Raw genomic sequence first — 23,479 nt, 5'->3', positions numbered from 1 at the left:
TCAATGAATTAGAAGTTCCAAAAGAATAACCCCTGAATGTAAACAGCTCAGAGCTAGATGGCAGAAACTCTTCTGTGCTTAATTGGACATGGTTCCTCCTAGCTCTTTAGAATAATATATGCAATTAAGTGAATTCTATGGAGAGAAACAAAGACTGACCTGCTATTATAAATATTTACACCCATATACCCTTGTTCTTTACCTAGATAAAAAGTTTTACATTTTTACTGCATTGAAAACTTTCAGTGGGCTGATTTTTCCTATTTTTTTTTCTACTTTTAAGACATTTCTAGATTTAGATGCTTACAATGCAATCTTCTTAAAAGTAAAATAATGTGTTATGGGATCTTTACTATACATAGGGCAGTATAGTTTTATCTTTGAAAGCTGCCTGGGGGAAGCTGGAATACCTGGTACTGGACTGGCTAGCACAGATTTTATTCTGTAAAGCTTTTAAGCATGGTAGCATGGGCAGGTTTAAACAATTCCTAACAGGAAAAAAAGCTCCCTCTCCCTTTTTCTCTCTGCCTGCCTCACTCCCTCCCTCCTTCCCGCATATCAAAGGCACAGTTGGTGGCAGTGTTTGCGTAATGCATCCAGTGTATAAAGTAACTAATTAGTTATAGAAGTTTCATGATTTTCTCCAGATCTGGAAATCTCACCGTTGTTTTGTTACTTTGTAATTGTTTGGTTTTTTTTGTTACTAGCTGCTGACACTTACTGTACATTGGCTGGGTAAGCGTTGTCACGATTTCTGTTAACTCCTGAAAATTAGAGCCAAATGCTGTTTATTACTGTCCCTTGAATGACTTCTCACCTCTTCCTATAGATCTGTATGGTTTGCCAGCCACAGTTTGATCTGTGTCAGCACTTCAAGGTAGACTTGAAAGAACTAAATAGTTCCCTGTGAAAAACATTAGCTTGCATACACAAAATAAATTATTGTACATCATGCTGAACAGCTATTCACTGTGTAGCTGAAATGTGTGCCCTGATACTGGTTTCACTCTACAGCTTACTTTTCATTTGACTCATTTAAAAATGTAAAAATTTGCATTCATTCAGTAGCAACAACTTGTTTGTCTAGTGTCTTTCATGCAAATTCTGGGCTCAAAAACTCTAATAGAGAGTTTTAAAATACACAGTGGGATAAATAATGGGAGAGGAAGAGAGAAATTCAAAAGAGTGGCAGGGGCACTGGAGTGTTTTTAAATGCTACATTCAGTATTGCCAATCCCAATGCTTCAAAATAAAGCACTAGACCCCCACACACAGAAAAGGTATTTTTTAAAAATAGCAAATCTTGGGGGTTTGTCATTCATTTGCTAGCATTTTAGCACTTAGGGTTTGCACTTCCAAATAATTTTTATGAAACTACAACAAACTTTACTTGATTACTTTTTTTTTTTTTTTTTTTTTGTAAATTAAACTTGAGCAAGGAGTTTGATGGGGAACACTAAATACCCTGAGCTTTATGTGATTTGAGGTTTATCAGCATTTAGGCCTGTTTGGTTTTGTTTTTTTTACCTTGGAAATGCTTATCAGTAGTAACTTGAAGTCAATAGAATGTTTCCACTGAAAAACTGTACTCAGAAGATCGAGCATTTTGTGGGGATTGTTGATCATCTAGATTTCCAGTGGGGAAATCCTAGGTCACTAACAAGATGATCAGCCTGGTCTGCTCTCTCTATTGTACTGCTAAATTGAATAGGATTTTATTTAACAAGACTTTGAGCCCAAAGGATTTCTATAAACAAATTCTCTGCAGTATATAAGTGAAGATCTCCACTATTTACCCTTGCAAGTCTGGGCAAACTTGTTGCCATTTTGATTTGTAGGGATACATGAAAGAAATGAAAAACTGAATGCTTCAGGTTCATGAACAGCCAAAGATTCCCTCCCCATGGCAAAGGTGTTGCAATCACGTATGTCCTTTTTCTGTGCTGCCTTGCCCAAGAACACAAAGACACATGTTCCCCTCCCAGTGTGTGTGCTCAGCTCGTATTAGTGGTGACAGAAGCCACGCAGGCATGGGGTGAGAGAATGGAACACAAAGACCATCCAGGTCACAAAGAAAAACAATGTACTCGGAGTCGCTTTGAAAGTTGAATTGCCAGCTAGGATTGTATGAGGATATAGGGTCTTTCAAACCACTTCTACTTCCCTTCAGCAGTATGAGTAGAGAAGCTGGAGTAGGGGTAGTTAGGCTTTGTTGTGCAGAAAGCTAGTATCACAAGATAAACCCAGCTTTCCTGTGAAGAAACCAATCTTTCTGAAATTTAATTGAATTCAAAACATGTTGGCTTTTTTTTCCCATGTAAGTGTTTTTCCTCAAAATGTAGAAATGGAATTTCGGAAGGAACAAATCTAGATGAAGCTTTTTTTTTTTTTCTGGCAGCAGCCAATCTCTGTTTCCCTCTCAGCTGGTGATCTTTCTCTGGTTTAAGCCAGCTGCTGGACTGGCTATTATTTTAACCTTACTGCATTTGTGGCTGCCAGAGTTATTTAATGGTTTACATGATCATGTTTTAAATATTCCATGCAAGTCTAAATAAGCATAGGAGCTCTAAAAAAAATTAAATATTATAATGGTATGATCAAATCCCACCTGGAGGTATTGCAGGTACTTGGTGTCACAGAGTCTATTGCATAAGCTGACCAAGCTCATCTTGATCGTTGACAGTCTTCCCCTGCAGATAAATGTTATTCCTTTCAGGAAGACACTACACAATGTCTCAGCTCTGATGCTTTGCTCCAATAATTTTCCCCTGAAATGCATCTATAGTCTCTTCTTCCACAACTATTTTTGTGGCTTTGTGTGCTCTAGGGCAAACATTTCTTCACCATCCCTGACATGGATCCTTCTTTACAAATTATGGGAAGCAACTCACTTCCTTTCTGCAAAATGAAGCCAGCCATGCATTTTTAATAATTTAAAATCTATTATCCATTCCCCACATGCTCCTGGTAATCTTCTCCATACCAGTTTCAATTTTTACTAGTTTTTCATGGACATGGGTGACTAGAGTTATATGCAATATTCTACATGATGTTTCACCAGTGACTTGTGCAATAGAGTTAGTACTTCTGTTCCTACAGAGGAAGTATATGAACCAGAGGATGATACAAATCTCTAAGGGCAGAGCTTCTTACAGCATGCTATAAAATTTTGTTTCCATTACTCTAGTCTATAACATCACCCAGTCCTTCCTCCTAACAACATTAACAACTTCTCCATCTGTACTCAAATCTTACTTGAGGATTTTTGGCAGACAGCTACAAGTATAATCTCCTTTTACTATTAATTTTCAAAGTGTTTTTTTGACTCCATCTCCCACATTTTCATTTGTCCATATTTTTCCCTTGAGTCCTTCAGTTCTTAAGTTTTTCACATTCTTGTCATGGCAGTTAAGAGATAGTACCCATGGCATCTTCAGAGATTAGCAGAGAAACAGATCAAATGCTGTGCTGCTGCTGTTTCAAACTGATAATTAGGAAAAGATAATGTAGTAGGAGAAGTATGACAGAACAAATCTTTATCACAAGTCTTTCCATTTAAGACATCCACAATTGCTGCTAATGCCTCTATGTTTAGCAATTAACAGATGTCTCATCCAGTCCAGGCAATGTACTGGAGATGCACCCTCAGGAGGTCGGGAAGATTGTTTTTACCTTCCTATTGATGAGTTTCTCATTTCTTTATGCAATGTCATGGGTAGTTCAGAAAATTCATACCCGTACATGTCACTAAGGAAGCCAATTCAGGATTCTACTTCTGACAGAAACATGTATCTGTTCCTTTATAAAAAAAGAAACGATTCCACTCTAGTGTAATGGTCTAAATGGTTCAATGCAAATGTAGGAGGAGAAAACTCCATCAAGTCCCGGCTCTCAGTTAGGCAGCTTTCTAAACCACAATGATTGGTTGTGTAAGGTGGTATAAATTCAGGAGTGAACAGAGTTTGCTAGTCCCCAGTTTTGCTTTGACCTCTCTTACCTTGAATAAGAGATATTTCAGTGACAGTAGAATATGGAGGCAGTCCTGAAGACTGTTTGTGTTAAATACATTGGTTTAATGAGAGTATTGAAACAGCCAATAGATTTTCTGTTTGTTCACATTATTACCAGGGTCCTTTCACCTTATTCACTTGATGTTCGATGACTACGTATTGTACCTGCTAGAATCACTCCACTGTCAGGAGAGAGCTAATGAGCTAATGAGGGCGATGAAAGGAGAAGGAAGCACAGGTGAGTTCATTGGTTTAGTCATCTTCTATTGTTTCGTTCCGTTAGATTCACTATTTTGTATGTTAAGTCATATTTTTTTTAATCGGCCTCTAACTCAATGAGGCTTATCTAGGAGCAAAGTGTTCTTTGGTTCCATCATGATTTGAAATAAGTAATTAGTGAGGGGGATGTCACTGGTTATTACATTCTGAAGAGGAGGTCTGCCTGGTTCATAATGTAACTCTGGGTGTCTGAATCCATTCCTAAGCACATGCTTGTTTTTTCAGCAAGAGATTTTTGTACTCAGCCTTTTACCTCAGTTAATCTGTCTAAGCCACCATTGTACTTCAGTGAACCCAGTCTTGATTCTTTCTCTCACCCTGGTTAACACTAAATAAATTAATTATTATGAATCATGGAATTGTCACGGAATGGTTTGGGTTGGAAGGGACCTTAAAGATCATCTAGTTCCAAACCCCCTGCATGGGCAGGGACACCTCCCACTAGACCAGGTTGCTCAGAGCCCAAACCAGCCTGGCCTTGAACACTTCCAGGGATGGGGCATCCACAACTTCCCTAGGCAACCTGTCCTATCTATACAACACTAAAACCAGCACTTTAAGATGTCTTATGAAGGTACAATGAAGGCTGTAATGCTGAATGTTATAGAAGTACCCTTTCAAGCTTTGTGAATCCTGCTATGCATTTATTGATATACAGCCTACAGAACTTAACTGCTTGCATTAATTTTTTTTGGTTTCCCATTGTTCCTATACTCTACTTTGAACTATGTTTGATGGGTCTTCTCTCTTCCTGCAGCAGAACTACAAGAAGAAATTATTCTGAGTGAGCCAGCTCTTCCAACTCCCTCCCCAGGGCCATTCTCCCCAGCAAAATCTGCCACCTCAGTGGAAGTGCCCTCTGCCCCCTCACCTGTCAGCAATCAGTCCCCGGAGTATGGGGTCATAGCAGCTACAACAGGTAGGTGGACTTACGGTAGCTGGATCTGCTTGAAGATGGCTTTTGCACTTGGTCACCTGAAATTTAACCTGAGAACATGATGTGCCAGCTTTTAAGAGATGAGAAGCCTTCCCAAACAGAAATCTGTTTAAAATATCACTTACTCCTTCTCACTGTATCCAAACATGATGCACAAAATATCTGATGTTTGAAGTCCAAAAGCCTAACAGGAGATTCCATACGTCGGGGAATCAGAACCTGTTCAGTCTCTGAGGCCTTCACACGAGCAGACCTGTCATTTTATTTCTGAACATTTTTAAAAAATAAGTTGAATTTTTCAGTGTTTTAGCAATGCCCTGAAATAATTGTTTATGATTATAGCACTTTTGAGCGTTTTTGATGACTTTAGGGGCAATCAGTTTCTCTGAAAAACGTTATATACTTCAAGGAAATGTGCCAAATATTTTGAGGTCCGGTAAGGTTTTAAAAATCCTGAACCATTAGTGGTTCAGGAATTGATAGAATTATAGAATCATCCTGGTTGGAAAAGGCCTTGAAGATCATCAAGTCCAACCTTAACCTAAATACACCAACCGTAACTTAATCTGCCCATTCAGCACTTAAATCATGTTGCTAAGCACCAGGTCCATTTCTTTTAAACACTTCCAGGGATGGTGACTCCACCATCTCCCTGGGCAGCCTGTTCCACTGTCCTAGTAGATAAAATAGGAAATATTTCAAAATATTTGAGACCCAAATATGTCTAAGTAGCTGTGCAAGTTTCTCTTGGGAGTGTTTTATACATCATTGATAAATTTCGTCTTTCAGTGTTAGAGGCTAGGAATTACCTATCTGAAGCCTTTTTCCAGTTGCATACTCTATTATGGCAGCTCATGAGGTAGTTGTATTCTGGTAGGCCCACAGATGAAAAAAAATTGTGCTTAAAGGTATTCAGCTTGTGGGCAGGATTATCAGAAATAATAAGCACAAAACTGACTTGTTGTTTGTAGATGGGCAACCATCCTCTGTACTCTAATGTAAAACTCACACGTTACCTTTTGGATGTGGAAAGAATGGCCAGCCTGTATGATCAAAAGACAGTGTTTTCTTAACTCATGGAAAAAAAAGGCAGAAATGTAAATGACTTTCAGGAGGCATTCCAGGCAGTGAAATTCCAGCTTTGCTGCTTCGCAGAGGAATGGGTGTATAAATCAGAATGTGGAAACTATCACTTCGGTGACGTACTAGAAAAGTTACAAAACCTTTTTGAAAGAATGTCAGAAAGTGATGATTTACCACACTGGAGAATTTGGCAGTGGCTAAAGAACCAATAAATCTTTCTGACAAATGTTTTTCATGTTTTCAAAGGCGCCACAGGGAAGCACACTGCATAGTTGTGGTGGGAAGAGATTTAAGAACATTTGTCCCTACATCAAGATGTAAGGTTGCCTCACTGTTGGAGACTATATTTAAGAGGGAAATGGGTTGGTATTACCCCCAGAACAGTCAGACATGAGACGTGTGAGTCCTAGACGTGGCAGGTGAGCACACTGCTTTGGATCAGGCAGTGCTGGAGCTGGTGTGTATGCTTGAATCTGGAAATGCTGACTTTGTGGGTAACTTGCGCTATAGACAGTGTGGCCCAATGGGTTCATTGTGATGTTACAACCAGAACTTAGTATGATGCAGAAATATAAGACTAGAAATAGGGAATTGTGTACTCTCCAGTGGCATTGACAGAAATAGAGATTTGAGGGACTTTGGGTTTAGGCTGCAGAGACTGTAACTCTGTGTGACCTAACTATTGACCCAAAGCATATTCCATATTGCTGTAATAGCCTATTTGCCAGCAGTCTGGGTTCCCACCTTCAGCTCACTTGATTTAAGTACTTGACAGGCACAGATCAGTGCAGGCCTGGGAGCTGCACAGATGTTACATATCCACCCTGAATCCCTCCAATAATGCAAGGGAATGGACACACAAACATTACAAATGTGATTCCTTTTAGTTCTCATGCTTTTTATTGTTTTACTGTTTTATTCTCTCCTCTCTCTAAGTTTTTTAGTCCTGGTAAGGGCAAGTTCTGTTAATTTGAAGTCTCAAGCCAGGAAAAGGATCTCAGTAACAATGGCTGAAGGACCTTCTCCCAGAGTACAGGCAGCAGAGCTTAATGTAATTGTTCCCATAGCAGAATCTCTTAGGCAGGAAAGCCATTTCTGATTATTTGAACTCTTTTTTTTTTTCCCCTCAGATTTTAATTCTATGTTGTTTTTAAAACTTCTGGTTGAATTAGATTTTATTCTTACAGTCTGGTGCAGTCTCATTTTTGCAAGTGTGAAAATAGTTTTTGCCTAGCACAAGCCAGATTTGTCAATGCAACTAGTGGTATGGTTAAGTATGAATATAATCATATGGCTATTTCTTGGTCTTAGTTTGGTCTATCAGTAATATCTGCATTTCCCATGTTCATCATGTAGATGAATGGATCACTTTTTCAGTTTTCTAATCCTAAAACCTTGGAATGCAGGGTTTGTTCACATAAAGTAATACAAAATAACAGCCATGTTTCAGCTATAGGAATTTGCTACCGTTTAAAATAAGAGTGCTGAAGATGTAGTACACAGAATCAGACTACTCCATATACAGATTTGTGGCATTTAATGTATAGAATATTTTGGAACAGGAGCCTCTGTTATGCAGAGGTATGTTTAAAGTACACTCTATTGATCCTCTTATGTGTCTTTTATGAGGTAAATGTAAACCTCTGCAAACGATTTGCGAATCTTGAGAAATAGTTCCATTGGTTATCACCAGCTCTCTGTTGCCCAGGTTAAGTCATCATTAACTCTTTCTTGCTTGTGGCACTAGCAATAAAAGTTAGCTATTAAACTTGCATTTTAACCTTTCTGCCTTTAGTCAGTGGTCAGCACAAAACCATTGGATTAAACTGTTGCAATTACATGATGCTGAGCAAAAGAAAAGTAAGTCCTATAAATAGCATTCTGTGGCCAAACGTCTGGCACGTCTCAGATAACATTTCTTTAAAAACTTCTTGTTAACTCAGTAGACATTTAAAAGGACAATTAGGTTCCATCCTGTCTAAATCACAAAGGCCAGATTAATGATTGTTCAAGCTGCAACAATATTGTAATAAAAGTGGTAGCTATAAGGCTGACTGTGCTGTTCCCTCTGAAAGCTGTGATTACTCATTTGCCAGTGCAGTGGTTTTTAAGCAACTCAAAATGAACTCTGAATTGTAAGTAGTTCCTAGTATGTTAGTAAGCTAATCTATGCAGTTTAGTGTATAGTTTCAAGAAATATATGTGTGAAATAATTCTTCAGGTCTGCAATGGTCCTTTAAGGTCACTGTTCTTCCAAGTCTAGTCTAGGTATTGAAGTTCTAGGAATCTGGCAGAGGAGACACTTGTTTTCTGTTGTTTGTTTTTTTTTTCCTAAAGCTTCAGCTCCGGGACTCTCATGAGTATATGAGAACATCAGCTCTCATTCAACAATCAGGGTTGAATTCTCACAGCTTCTGAGTGTAAAAGTTAAAGGTTACAATTTCAAAAGACAATTTGCCACTTCCAAATGGAAAGATTTCTACATTTTCTAAAGCTGATAGTTAAGATAATCTGTTTGTTATGAGGGGGCAGACTAGGGGTCTGAAACTAGAATTTTGATTACTTGAGGTAGACAGTACTGCTTGCTATCAGACATAGTAGACAGTGCTGTGAGTGTCTTGCTTGTGTCTGGGTGGTCATTTACTCCAGCGTAAAGCAAATACAAAATGCAGCATTATGAAGCAACTTTGGTTTCTTTCTGCACTGGTGTACATGATGACATCAATTAAAACATGGCCATTATTGGTCTGATAGCACTTTCATTTATATTTGTCTCTCCTACGGGTCAGATGGCCTCTTGGTTAGTATCCTCAAAATCAAATTTTTTGTTAAAAGAGAAAAGAAAAAGGAGCGATAATAAATGAACTTCCCTACTTTAATAAAACCCTGCATGTTCAGAACACAAAGCAGAGCAAACTGTTGCTCAATCACTATTGTTTTTGCTTATTTCAGAAAGCAGTTCAGTTGGGTTCAGTCATATCTAAAAGAGACTTCATCTCCTGGAGTTCAGTTCTGCAGCCAGCTGAGGAAATTAATCATAAAGGGCTGGGACATAAGTGGGTATTGAAAAGTTAACTATGAAAAACTTATCTCACTCTGAAAAGTTGACTATGAAAGACTTATCTCGTTCCTCCTTTTCCACCCACCACAATGTTGGCAGTATCCTGCCTGAGCCAATATATACATGCACATATTTGCAGATCTGTTCTCTTCTGCTGTCCTTCCTCTGGCTTTGTGACTAGGTCACCGAAAAAAATGGCATCCCTTTCGTGAAGGCAAAGAGAAGTGAGACAACTGTAGCTTCCCAAGAATATCCTAAAAATAAAGTCTTGAACAGTTTTCTGTCCGTTTACAAATGCAGAGTAAATCCCAACATATATTTGCTTCTAAACTGTATCCTCCAAATCAAAGTATTTCCTACAGTAGATGTGTGAAGTGCATGTAGTACAGGGGACAATTTTTTTGTTAGGAAAATCAAACAAAGATATTCAGAAGTCTTCCAGTGCAAGATGTATTCTCTCTATTTGTTGTCTGGACGGGGCCAAAACGTGTTACATCCTAAAGGTGTATTTTAAAATTGAATTGAGGTAGCTGCCAGTTAGACTCGAATGCCAGGAATGGCCAAGTCCTCTCATTCACAGATTCTGACATCCCACAGGCAGCAAATGAAACAACTTGCTGTCCTGGACTGAGTAATTTTGCTCAGACTGAGATAAGATTCCTACTATTTTTTGAAAAAATAAATAATAAAAGGAGGCTGTCACAATGGCTGGGCCCAGTCAGTTTAACCATATTTAGGAAAATTAAAAGGATCTCTTGGCCCTGTTATTACTGCTTCTTGTTAGAGTTAGGAACATCATGAGATTTGTGGCTCAATGGCCAATTTTTTTTTCTTGGAAAAAATAAAATTTGTTCAATTTTTTTTTTTTTTGTGAATTTAAAAGATGAAAAAACACCAGTGTGTTACATAAAAAATTAGTATTTGGGTTTTCTTATGATCTTTGTTATCTTTTCTTTTTTCTTTTTTTCTGGTTTTTTTTTTTTTTTAATTTAGGCCTGTTTTGAAACAAAGTTTCAAATTTTCTTTTGGAAAATGCCACTAGGAAAATATGTTGACCTTTTAAAATTGAAATGTTTCACCAAAATATTCTGCAGACAAGTGATTGATATTTTCAAAACAGTTTTTCTCTTGTTTTCAAATGAAGCTTTTTGATGACTGTGTAAGTAGTTTTGTCCCCTGCCACATAAATGATATTTTTCTAGTGAAGGTGGGTTTTCATAAACGCTTTTCTTCAACTCAAGGAGCCGTGACTGCTCACAGCCACAGCAGCACTCGTGTGCTAGCTCAGATGTGTATGCCTCCCCTTTGGTCTCAGGCATCTTAGGGGTCCTTTTCAATGGGAGGACATGAAAGGCTGAAAATTCAAGAGCTAGTGACAGAAAATGCAGGTGTGTGAAAACAGACCAAGCACAAATATCACTGGTTATTACCCATCCAAGGATGTCTCTACTGTAAGAGCAGCAAATCACGCCTGCTGGAATATTTCAAGCTGGACTTACCTCCTGAAGCTCAGAGTGCCTTTGTTCACACCCAGAATTAAGCACTTCCCAATTAATTAAAAAAAAAAAAAGAAAGTTTGTCTGATTTTGCCAAATAAAATCACATACATTTTCTGAAGAAAGTTACACACTTCTGACATAGGTTTTTCATTCTGAAAAGCCAATGGGGTGGACACAGACCTGGTAATACAATTACTTCCCCCTCTGAATTAGGCCCTTTCATACTACAGGAAGTCCTGCAATCCACACTGAAAAAAAAAATATAAAAATGGAGTCACCTCCTGCAATTCCTTTTAGCTACTGAAAAAGAGTCGAGTGCCCAGAGACCCGCAATCTAGCGTTAGCATTGGGTTAAATTCAGTGTTCTGGTCCTCATTTGCAGGGTAATCTCAGCCAGTATGGTCATGACCTCCAGCAAGAGCTGTGTTATATGGGAACAATGGATCTGTCAGCCTCCTGAGTGAAAGGGGTGTGTGCAAAGGACAAAGGTTTCTCAGCAGCTGGCTCATGAATCTGGAGTTCCTGCCTGGAAGGGATCAGGATGATTAAAAAACTCAGCACCTTCCAAGCAAAATGGAAAACCCACTTCTTTGCTTTGCTCTTCCCACAAATGCTCTACATGAAAAAATAAATTAAGTCCAGTCCCTGCTGCCTCGAAAGAAGAAAGAAACATTATTTGCCTGAAGCAAATAGCTAGGCTATTTCAATCTATATCTTTATTATGATTTAGGGATCTGCAACTGTGTTGCCACCACAAAGGCTGGTACCTAGTTGGGTGGAATGGATGCAAACTGCAAAAGGATTCAAGTATTTGCATAACACCAATCTTTTTCTAATCCTTCATTGTTCTGATCGTACTTCCTGCCTCACTCCAGGCCTGATCAGCCTCAGAGCTGAACAGGCCAGCAGCCCCCTCCATGTGAGAGAGACCCCAGGGTTCAGTGCATCACGCCTGAGAAACACTACCACTGCTGTTCCCCCACTTCTAAGTCCTATCCCAGTTTTTCTGAAAAATGACAGCTTCAAAGTACAATACAATACAAATACAATCTGAGCTATTCCAGATACATCTCTTACCTCTGGATCTTTGCAGACTTCAGCTAATATGTTTGTGTTTTCACGTATGCCTGGGACATAAATGTTCTGTTCAGTTTGGCTGATGCTGTTACCAGTATCAATACCTATTAGGTTGCTTTTGTGGAACCATCACACAACATAACACCTCTATGAACAACAACCAATGTTACCCCTACTCCTTTAATGCTTGTTTGTCTGCAGGAGCTATGCAATCCTATACGTGGTCACTCACCTACACTGTGACAACAGCTGCTGGGTCACCTGCTGAAAATTCCCAACAGCTTCCCTGCATGAGGAGTCCACATGTGCCATCATCATCTGTCACACACCGGATACCTGTTTATCCCCACAGAGAAGAGCATGGGTAAGTCACTTCCTGGTTTCTTGGGGGGACTGTGGTGTTGGTGGATGTGGTTTAGGGGAGAACTTTGTAGAGTAGGGATGATGGTTGGACTCGGTGATCCCAAAGGTCTTTTCCAACCTGAATAGTTCAGTGATTCTACGACTCAGCAGACAGCATGAGCAGTATGGAGGCCACGAGCCATTCCCCTGCTACATTTCTCACTAAATACACACTCTTAGCCACCCAGCATAGCTGAAAGTCCCCTAATAGCAGTTCTACTGGGGTTACTACCAATCTTGCACACAAAAGATGATTCCCTGTGAAATATAAAGGCTCCAAAACATCTTGAGAGAGAAAGAGAAGAGTGCTTTATTCCACAATATTCTGCCAGATGAAGACATTTAAGAGCTGAAGCCTTGGAAAAACATAAAGCCCTAGTAGTTCCCAAGAGAGAATTTGATATAAACTGCTGTAGGCTGAAATATGGACTGTTGCATTGATTTGTAGAAACATTTGTCATGTACTCTAGGTGATTTTTCGAAGTATCTTCTAACCCCTAGGATTCTGTGATTCTGTGCTTCGAGCCAGTTATAGAAAATAACATGTAAGTTCTGTGGTAGAAACTGCTCCCTGTAAAATAAAATTTGATGAAGGCCAAATGCATGTTACCAGAAATCAAGAAAGGGCTACATGATCTGTTCCCCATTACTGAAATAAACCTTATAGCTGGGAGAAGAGCACAAGGTTCATAATCTATCTCACTCCAGTAAATCTTCCTCTAATTCCACAGTGGTCTTCTCCACATGTGTGTAGTTTCAGGACTGTAAATGAAACATCTGTGGTATTAATAGAAGAAAGTAACCTGTATATAATGGGACTTTCCCCTGTTGCCTCTCACCCTGTCACTGTACACCTCTGAGAGGAGTTCAGCTCTAGCTGGTCTGTTACCTCTTGTTAGATAGTTGTAGATCATCCCTTTGCCTCTCTTCTTAAGGCTGGGCAAACCCAGTTCTCTTCCTGTAAGTCACGTGCTTCAGTCCCCTCTCTTTCTTAACGGCCCTCCACTAGACTCACTCCTGCATGTCAGTGTCTTTTGTATGGTAGAGAGCCACAAACAGGACACAGTACTCCAGGTGTGGTCTCCCAAGTGCCAAACAGAGAATAATCAGTTCCCTAAGCCTGCTGTCCACACTTCTGCTAATACAGCCCAATATGTAGCTGGGCCTCTTCATTGCTGGTGACTCACATTCAACTTCTTGTCCACCAGAACTTGCAGGCAATTTTTAGAAAAGCTGCTTTCTCTCCAAATGGCCCCAGCCTGTACCACTGATGTTCTGATGCTGCAGATGCAGGAGTTTGCATTACTCTCTGTAATGTCAACTGACCATTCTTTCTGAATCATAGCTGCTAGACTCCAGAGTAGCTGCCAGTTCCCAGCTGGACTTTCCCAAAGATATGCCATCTGTGTATTGTACCCACAACTCAATGACTACATAAGTGGTTCAGCAATCTCTGTAAGACATGGTACTTAGCAGAAAACATTTTTGTTACATTTTCAGTCACACGACCTTCTTAGAGAGATGTCGAGTTCCTCAGCCAAACACTTTCAGATAGGCAGGAAAATATTAGACTTGAAAGAGCATGGTCTTCTCCATCTCATGTGCTCAGTGCTCTCTCTCCTGAAGTTGGAGAGTGACAGAAGAAGCTTCTTTAACCAAAAGTACACAACAGAGAAACTTTATAACTCCATGCTCAAGTGAATTAAAGTTCTATATTTTGGTGAAAGTGATGAGTGTTTAAATGAAGGAGAGAAGATTCCAGACTAGGACATAGAATCCATAATGACTAGAGAAAGCATGAAATGCAAGCACTACCTTACAGGACTTGGCTTTGGGAGTCCAAGGGCACCCCAGACTACAGGAGGGACTAGATAGGCCAACATCTTGAAGCAGAGAAGACTGCACTGTGAAATGCCAGGCTTATACATATCCTACAGTTCTTGCTTATCAGTCCATCGTGTTGAAGGAATTAAAGCAAAAGGTGTTTGCCCACCACCACAGTGGGAAACAGCTCCATGACACAGCCCTTTCTCTCTCCCATACTCTCCACAGGGAGCCTATCAAATGTGCATCACATGAACAGCAGCTTCTCTGAGGTAGATTACACAAACCACTTACATTAACAGTTTAGAACAAGTGAATATGAGAATAAGAGCTCAATGCTGAAAAATGAAGATGGACATAGGACCTTACGTCCCAAAAATGTTCTTGGAAGGGGTTCTCTGTTTTCAGTTTGAAACTGCTGGTTTGGCTGGTGTAAGACATGGTGTCTCTAGAATACCATAATAAAATCAAAAGAATAGAAGTTTAAACTCCACCAAGTGTAAAAATTATATTGACCTATCCAGAAAGTACCTATGCAAGTAACTGTCTTCTCACAATGAACTGGTTACTCTGTTTATTTATCGTGTTGTGTTTCACTTCAACAGCATGTATTTTAAGAGCCTTTAAACTTCTCTCTTGAATTAGCATCAAATGTTTGCATGGCTACACAAAGATGGGGAGGCTGCAGAAAGTGTCCATGCATCTTCTAGTGAATAACCCAAATAATGGTGGCCAAGAAACACTGACGGTGTAGTTTCTTAAGGCTAAGGAAACTGCTCCTTCCTTTCCCCCTGACCTGTCCCTGAACAAGAACCTGGAATAAACAAAATGTAGGCAGCTTCTCCATACTCAAATACCACCCTGTTCTTGTGTCAGTTGTGCTAAAGCTATATGTTGTATGATTCAGATGCAAATTAATACACCTCTGTCCCTCACAAAAAAGAGAACGCCTGACCCCAGTGCAAGGAGATAGCTGAACTTCACAGGGTAGTTATTTAAATAAAATCTTACCATACTTCCTCAGCCTGGACAGCAATTTACTAGGAACATGGCAATAAAATAATAATAAAAAGGAAAGACATTGTGTCCTTAGGAAGCGCACAAATGAGTGTGAAATTTAAAACTAGCCAAAGAAACATGCTGAGTCTGTTGATGTCCTGAACAGTTTCACTACATGGCATCTGTTTGCTGGCTGAGCTGTGAAATGTCTTTTTTTTAAAAAGGTTATTTAAAATAACATTCTCCTAGGCAATAATAATAACAACAATAATGATAATAATAAACGTCTTGAAAGTTATAGAATTATTAGTGTCAATACAATGATTATGCACACTAAATGCTGTTTTCAAATGGGTTTTAGATATACAGGAAGTTACAACTATGGCAGCTATAGCAACCAGCATCCCCATCCAATGCAGAGTCAGTATCCATCCTTACCACATGATACTGCTATTTCTGGACCACTTCACTACTCAGCTTACCACAGAAGCTCTTCGCAGGTAAGTTGGATTTATTACTTTACAATGCTTGCTATAACATTCTAAGTGAAGTTGTGCTTGTCAATATCTTATCAGTGTATTAGCTGAATCAATGAGCTCTCATCAGTGCAGTCGTTGATGGTCCCTGTTTTTTTTTTCTTTTCTAATATTAATAATACTTTTCATTCTGATGGAGATTCTTTTAGTAGTAGATAAACTACTACTTATCCTAGTAGCTCTAGATTGCCCTAAACTCTAAAATCCAGCAGTATGGATCATAGAAGGTGTTTCTGTGTTAAGCAGTGGCTGAAGCAAAAATGAATACAATTAGTTGTATGATTCTTATGTATTAGGAATAGGAAGAGGTTCCTAACAAGAAATAGAAGTGTTTTCATATAGTTGAAAGAAGATGCAGAGACCATAGTGAATTCTTCTGAGGTTTCTGATTTTGAGAATACAGACATTCAGGAATTTGCTAAAAATGTGAGTTCTGAATACAGTTGTAATAGCTTCAGGACACCATTGCAAAGAGGTTCTGTTTAATCCATGTGCCATAGTCTCCTACTATAATGCTGATAAATTATGTCCTTACCTATTTCAGTTCACAAAACTGAGCCAGTAGAGAACAGCACTGACTGAGTGGGAAGATGGTATTTGGCAACAGTTCAAATGTAGTGCCACTGTAGGAGGGCTTTAGAACATTATGCAAACTGATTCTGCCCCAGTGTAGGAAGCTGCTCTCTGCTGGAAGATTTGCAAAAAGTGGGCACAAGCAGGAGGTGACGGCATTGGGATGTTCCACCCACATGGCACCTCTTATGCTTTATCTGCTGGAAATGTATAAAAATGTATTAAGGAACACCATGCTTAACTCTTGTCACTGAACCGGAACAGTTTTGTACCAGATGCAAAGATACAAATTTGATACTGGTTTGGACTAGAACACATGAAACCTGCATCTCACTCTGGTCTTTGGCATCAGCCTGCCAGATTGTCTCAGTGTAGTAATTTCTCTTTTTTTATGCCTCATTTTCCATAGCTGTAAGATAAAAGTAATGGTATTGATCTCCTTAAAGTCTTTTAAAGTCTGCTGGGAAGATTGTCCTATAAAAACCAAATAGGCTCATTGAGACCAGCTCAACAATGGCTTCCTAGTTTATGGAAAGAACAAGTCTACAACTTCTCACCTATTTGTGTAACATCTGGTCCATCAGACAGACTATATGAGGTGTGAGGATGCATTTGAGGGTTGTTGCAGCTGCTGTATCTTCAGTAGGAGCAGTGAGTGAATGTCTAAGCACAGTGTCCTGTGATAGGTTTGTATACAGGGTTTTTTCAGTTCAGGCCCTACTCTGTTATCTCAAGATTTTTTCCAGAATGCATCACTTTCTGTCTTAAAATCAGCTCACCAATTTTCTTTACTCTCCTACCGTTTACTGCAGAAAATTCATGAGTGCTTATTCTGAAATGATCTGTAAGGTCATAAAATCTGTATGTAAAGTGGAGAATTAGGTTTTCACTATTCAGAAATGTTATCACCTGCACAAGGCATTTCTTCCTACCTTCTGACAACTGCCTTTGTCACACTGACACAAAATACATAAGTTAAGCAAGAAAGCAAAGCAAGGTCGATAGCTTTGTAGTTTACTCATGTCTTGGTTAACACATTATATGGAAATAGTAACATATGTTAAAAATAATGCAAATACTTTTCATACTATAGTAGGGTTTCTCTACAAGTGCAGACATCAGATAATTTATTCTCTTTTTCCTAACCCTTGAACAGTCCTGGACACACATGAAGAACATGTTTCAATGATCACACTTCAGAGCAAAATGTTTTCAACTTGCCTGTTGTAAACAGTGATGCTTGTAAACAGAGATGGAATCTCACAGTTAGGATGCAGATAACAAAATCCTAGCAATGTGCTCATTCTGTATTGAAAGAAGATATAAATGGAAACCCTACTTTAAAAAATATTCTAAAAGTCTTGAATTACTTTCATGTGGAATTGATGACATTCTTTTTAAAGCTAAGTGTGCTTCAGCAAAATGCCGGCCCTGATGATTCTTAGCTATTTGTAACCAACAAAAATTCAAAATGTACTATTGTCTGAATAAGATGTTAGGGAACTACCCTTCTTCTAGTGGACTTTCTAAGAGGAACATGTGTGAGGAATTGTAGTAGGACTCATGACATTGCCAATATAGGAAGCCAAGTTTGCAATGAATGTATCAACAGCTGCCACTATACTGAAACCAGAGGAGATGCATGTATGTGACTGTGGTAATATAACCAGTCAAGAAGAGGAGGAACTGACCATAACTCTTTAAAAGAATTCTTTGTTGTAATCTACATTCAGTCCAAGTATAGAACTATGGCTCAGCTTTAGCTAATATTCTGTCATGCTCTTTGGGATTGTGTCTAGGGATTAACTCCTTAAGAAAAAATGTGTGTGTGAGTTAAGTCCTCCTCTACAAACATGGAATCAGAGAGAGCTCTTGTCCCAGACAGGGATCTGAGCTGAAACAGGCAACATATAATGGAGGTAGGTTTTAGGCTGCAGCTGTAAATTACTTTTTTGATCTCAAATAATATAATGCCCAGCCTCTTCATGTGCAAGAGAGCAACATACTCCAGGTTTTATGAAGCCTGATATTTTGAGGCTATTTTCCATCCCAGAGAAATGTACTAAATAAAACTGGGGAGTTGTGACGATTGTTTATTTGTTTAGTAGAAACTTAAGATAGATCATTTCACAGATATGATTTAAAGACCACAAACAAAATAAGTGGAAATGGAGCATAGAGGATGGAGGGAAAAACTTTTATTTGGTGGAGGTGGGAAACTGAACAGCCAGAAAGGGGGAAGGGAATGACTGACCCTTTAAATTGTATTTGTCAGCATGTAGCAAACACATTGATCCCAACCTGACAATACAACTGTGGTTGCATTGGATTGTTTCTAGGATGTCTGCTGTGGTTTTGTCATTGAAATCCTTACAGTGGGGAAGAAACCACAGCTCTTGAAAAGTGCAGGTGGGGGTTCCAAGCCAAGCCTCTCTCAGCTGACCAGTAGCAGGTTGATGTTAGTGAGAGGTTTCTGGGTAATTTGAGTCCCCCAGTGCTAGAGGAAATGAGACAGCAGTAGTTGCTAAGGCTGGTGCTGCTTAAGCAGCACATGTCACAGCTCTATGGTCACTCACACTCCATCCCGTACAGACTGGTGACAGCCCTTGAGGTTATTCTTACCTTTCATCTCTGACACACTCTTAGAGCTTGGCTCACAGAGGGATGTGTTGTGACTTGTGACTTTGGGCTAAACAGAGATTTTTGTAAGTTGCTTGTACTTTCAGAAACATCAGTGACTCTCACATGGGAAAAAAAAGACAAAAATATGGAAGACATTGAAAAAAACTTTATAAGAGAGAAATTTTTCTGCTGAAGTAATATCTGCAGCTAGCATAAGCCTAAAACTGGCTCCTTTTGGTAATATAGGCTGACTAATTGTCATGGTTTGGGGCTAACCTGACAACGGAGAACCAGCCGCGTGGCTGCTCACTGGGATAGGGAGGACAAAGACCAACTAGAAGCTCATGGATCGAGACACGGACAAGGAGGATTTCACTCACCATTTATGGTCATGGGCAAAAAAGACTCAACTTGGGGAGCTTTGTGCCTGATTTCTCTCCCTCCTTGCCCTTGGTGGCACAGGGGGACTGGGGATGAGGTTTAAAGTCAGTTCACAGTCTGTTGTTCCCTGCCGCTTCTTCAGCCTCAGGGAAAAGAATTCCTTACAGTCCTCCCCTGATTCCCCACGGGGTCCCTCCCAAGGGAGAGAGTTCTCCAAGAACCTCTCCTTCCTGAGTCCTTCCCACGAGGTCCGGAGCTGCTCCAGCCTGGGCTTCCCACAGAGTCATGGGGGCTTTGGGAACAGACACCTCTCCTGGCCCGGGGGCTTCCAAAGCTGTGTAATCAGAATCCACTGGCAGCAAATCCAAGATCACCCCTCCTGGAGTCTTCAGGGAATGTTCCACCACAAATGCAGGGGGACATCCTGCCATGTCGCCATAGGTTCTGCTTGGGCACCTTTTTCCCCTTCTTCCCCACCAACTTTGGGATCTTCACTCCAGCACTGCTCTCACCGCTCCAGCAAAGCTTTTTCCCCACTGCTTGCTCTGCTCAGGTCTTACATCAGTTCTTTCATACATTAATCACAGAGGCGCATCTATTGTCTTTCTAACGATGCAGCCTTGGCTACCTGAGCTTGGGAAGCTTTTAGTACCTTCTTAGAGGAGCCGCCCCTAGGGCCCCTCTCCCGCTACCAAAGCCATGCCAGAACCAAACCAGCTCATTAATTCCAATTTATGGCTCGGAGTCTTAATCCGAATCTTTTTTTTTTCTTTCATCAACATCTGTGCATAGTTGCTCAGAACAGTTGCTTCCTTGTAAATTCAGGCCTGATTGTTCATTTCTTGACTTGGCTTACTGGCTAGGAGCCTGGCATGCAAATGAAGAAAATTTTTCTACAAACTGATTTATCACTACCTAAAACTCTAAGCCGTAGTGCAGAAGTGCCTACAATCCTCTAATGCTACTCCATCATCATTCAGAAGGAGACTGAGTAAAGTGTGTACAGAAACACATCTACCCTGACTTCATGTTTCGACAGCTTTCTGCCTCTGCAGTTTTAGGTACCAGATGCCAGGGCAGAAAATAGACAACTCTGTCTAAAAGCCTCTGAGTGCCCCTAGCAACCTATGTCAAGTTTATCAGAGAGGTGCTCCCTTCGAAGGTAATCCCTTCACAATGTCACCATCTAATCCACCTCCACAGCATTTGCTTGAGTGACTTCTGATCACAGTTTTTGTCTGCAAGTTTCACCCCGGTTGGACAGGTCTTGGTCCTTTTCCTGACTATCCATAAAAATTTCAATTCACGTCATTCCACCTCTTCCTCAAACACAGAGTAATTAATGCTGCTGTCATTTTTCTTTGTAAATCACAAGGATAGCACTTCTAGTAGGAAGAGTGATGAGAGAAATTTGCAGACATATGTACTTTTATATTTTAATATTATCTGGTAACATACAAAAATGCACATCATATGCATGTGCATCACTGTATATGCAGTATGAAAAACAGCAAACATAGAATGTATGTGTAAGCACTGTAGTGTATGGCTGTAGTGACTCATTGCAAGTCCATTTATCTAGGTCCTGTTTACAGGCAATGGCCAGAAATGAATGTGTGGAAGACAAGTCTTAGAAATAGGGTAGGTAGAGAGTGGTCCTTTCACCAGCATAGCCACACAGCGTTTGGCAAGAGCTGACCTAGGAACTTCTTGAGTAGGAAGCAGCAGCTGGACTTTGTATTATGTAGCAAACCACTCTCCATTACCCTCTCTGTGAGCTTGTTTATTATTTGAGCTTTTTTTGTACTTACAGACTTCTTAAGGATGTGTAATATGAAACATAGTCAATTCCCTATTTGTTTACTCTCGCCATTTGAGACATAGATCTGCATAATTCCTCCCACCTCCTTCCTTCAGGTATTTTCCAGACTTCAGAGTTATCATCTGTTTAGTTTCTCCTGCAATGGAAGTTCTACCCATCTAAGGATTGCAGGTGCAGTGCAGGGCAGGCATAAGTCTGGTGGGCACACAAGCATCCTGTTCTCTCAATTGTGTTGAGCAGAGAACCTGCAGCTCCCCTCCAGCCGCTCTGTGCAAACCTGATCTCAGAGTAGGCAGGAGGGATTCAGTCAGAAAGTTGCCAGGTCAGCCACTTAGATCTGGGAAGCACTCCTAGATCCCATGCTGCATAGGGCCTTATTTTACCTTCTCTTCCTTTGCACTTCAAAGATGGAGTAGCCACCTCCAACCAGCATATTTCAGGTGGAGGTACTTAACAGAGAGTCACAGAAGCATTTCCCCTTTTGTTCCTTGAGTCTCCACCTTAAAGCTATCTTAGGGTTTTTTTTCTGCTTTTCATCCATCTCCTGTTCCTCTCAAGAGCACAGCCAGGGTCAACTGTTCCTGAAATGAGACTCTGCCCTCAAGAGGCACTAATCAATGTCTGGGACTGGGAATATGTTTGTATCAGCAAGTGCCTGCACTGCTGTGTTGTTTCCATCAGATTTGGTTTATGAAGAGCATAGTTGACTTCCATGGTCTGGACAGAACAAACCAGCCTGGGAAACACTGAAGTGCTGCTAAGTGGTAGGTTGGGTCTGCACCTCTCAGAGGCACAGAGCATAGTTTTGAGGCCAGAATTAAAGAAGCTTTAAGCAGTGTCTGTCTGTACCCCTAGTCTCCTAAACTGCTCTGAGGACTGTGGTGATCTCACATAACTTCCCAGAAATGTCCTGTGAGCTGCAGCAGCACTTTGATTCACTGTGCAATGTTGCATACCACAGTCCTACCCAACCACATCTTCACTTCCCTTCATATGCCTCTACAGGATTGCCAGCAGGGTTTACACTGGGGCAGTGCTGGAAGAAAGTAGTAACTGGTTTTTGATACAGCGAGGGAGCCAAAGAAATCCTCTTCCAGACAGAACTTGTGCTTTAGTACCCATTCACATTGTTCTGGCCCATCTATGCCACAAAAAGAAAAAAAAATATGGGGGAAAAGTTCTTGTTCCTCCCACACATACACAGCAACTATAACAATGCTCTAAGAACAATATACCCTTCCCAATGACCACTTGGTCATCAAACAGCTAGTAATAACAGAAATTTAAAAAAACATACCATCCAGATCCCACCCCTGCAACAAGGATCATTGTTCCTAACTGTATGGCTTCGTAACAGAATTGAGATTGTTAGCATGCAATTGAAGTAATTATGTACTGAATGCAACAGGAAACAGATGTCTTCTTTTTAAATACCGACAAAGTTTTGTAAGGCTGCAGATGCCACTCCCAAAACTAACAAAAGCACTTAGATTGACTTGACAGTTTCACTGTTTGACAGACTAATACTCAATAAGCTTCACATTGTGGAGAAAAGGATCGCAGTCAGGGTTATAAAGATGCAATCAATCAGTAGTTTTGATTATATCCTTTCTTTTAGACTTGAAGCGTATCTTGATGAAGTTAACTTCTAGCCAGTTCTTCACAAGTGCTATAATTTCTGCTATGAGTTCATTGGTAGTCCTAAAGTAGTGGCTAACGTACAACACTAACTTGCAGCTTTCTGTAAAAGTGTGAGCTAATGCAATGTAAAGTCCGAGGCACATTCATAAGGAAAATATTTTGCTGTGTGGACAGAGGCAACTTTCACTGCCATGTATCATCAGTCCATGAGCTGATGACAAAAATAAAGAGATTATTCTCCATCTTCACCTTGCAGGAACTCAATCTTCATTTCATGGGGGGACATATTTAATGTATTTTTTTTCAAGAATACTGAAAGAAATTGAATTAATTTGACATTTTTGGGCAAGGCCTTAACAATAATCGGCTCAAAGTCCTGCAGACTTAAAGAGCTTCTTGTCTTGGTCTAATGGCAGTAGTAGCAGCAAGTGTGAGTTAGCCCAGAAAATGGTAATTTCCTGTCAAGAGCCCTCCAACAAATGTGGCTTTTATATCTGGCAAAGATCACTAGGCCCCAGTGTTTAGAGTTCAGCATGCTGAAGCACTCTTCATTACACCGGATGTAGAGTGTGAAAGGTGATTCAGGCAGCATGGGCAGGCATCCGCCCAGATGGCTGTGCTGTGGACACTCCAACAAGGCTGAATAGATGCTTCATTGGGTGAGTTAATAGGCAGGCAGGGGCCAATGAGGACTTTAAAAATATTGCCTTTCAATAGTCTCTTCACTGTAGGG

The 23,479-nt window shown here is 40.2% G+C and overlaps 1 protein-coding gene across 1 annotated transcript in view; it reads left to right on the top strand.

Annotated features, from left to right (window-relative positions):
• Positions 1-23,479, top strand: part of RFX4 (regulatory factor X, 4 (influences HLA class II expression)) — a 103,178-nt gene that overhangs the window by 75,505 nt on the left and 4,194 nt on the right. Inside the window, exons 14-17 of the mRNA XM_010005854.1 lie at positions 4,129-4,248; positions 5,047-5,208; positions 12,148-12,310; positions 15,533-15,671. Of these exons, the coding sequence (XP_010004156.1) occupies positions 4,129-4,248; positions 5,047-5,208; positions 12,148-12,310; positions 15,533-15,671 (584 nt within the window). The remainder of the gene's footprint in view (positions 1-4,128; positions 4,249-5,046; positions 5,209-12,147; positions 12,311-15,532; positions 15,672-23,479) is intronic.

The sequence above is a fragment of the Chaetura pelagica genome, unplaced genomic scaffold, assembly GCF_000747805.2.
Source record: "Chaetura pelagica isolate M959 unplaced genomic scaffold, ChaPel_1.0 scaffold79, whole genome shotgun sequence".
Taxonomy (NCBI): domain Eukaryota; kingdom Metazoa; phylum Chordata; class Aves; order Apodiformes; family Apodidae; genus Chaetura; species Chaetura pelagica.
The sequence above is the reverse complement of the archived record's forward strand: the minus strand, read 5'-3'. Positions and strand labels throughout refer to the sequence as shown.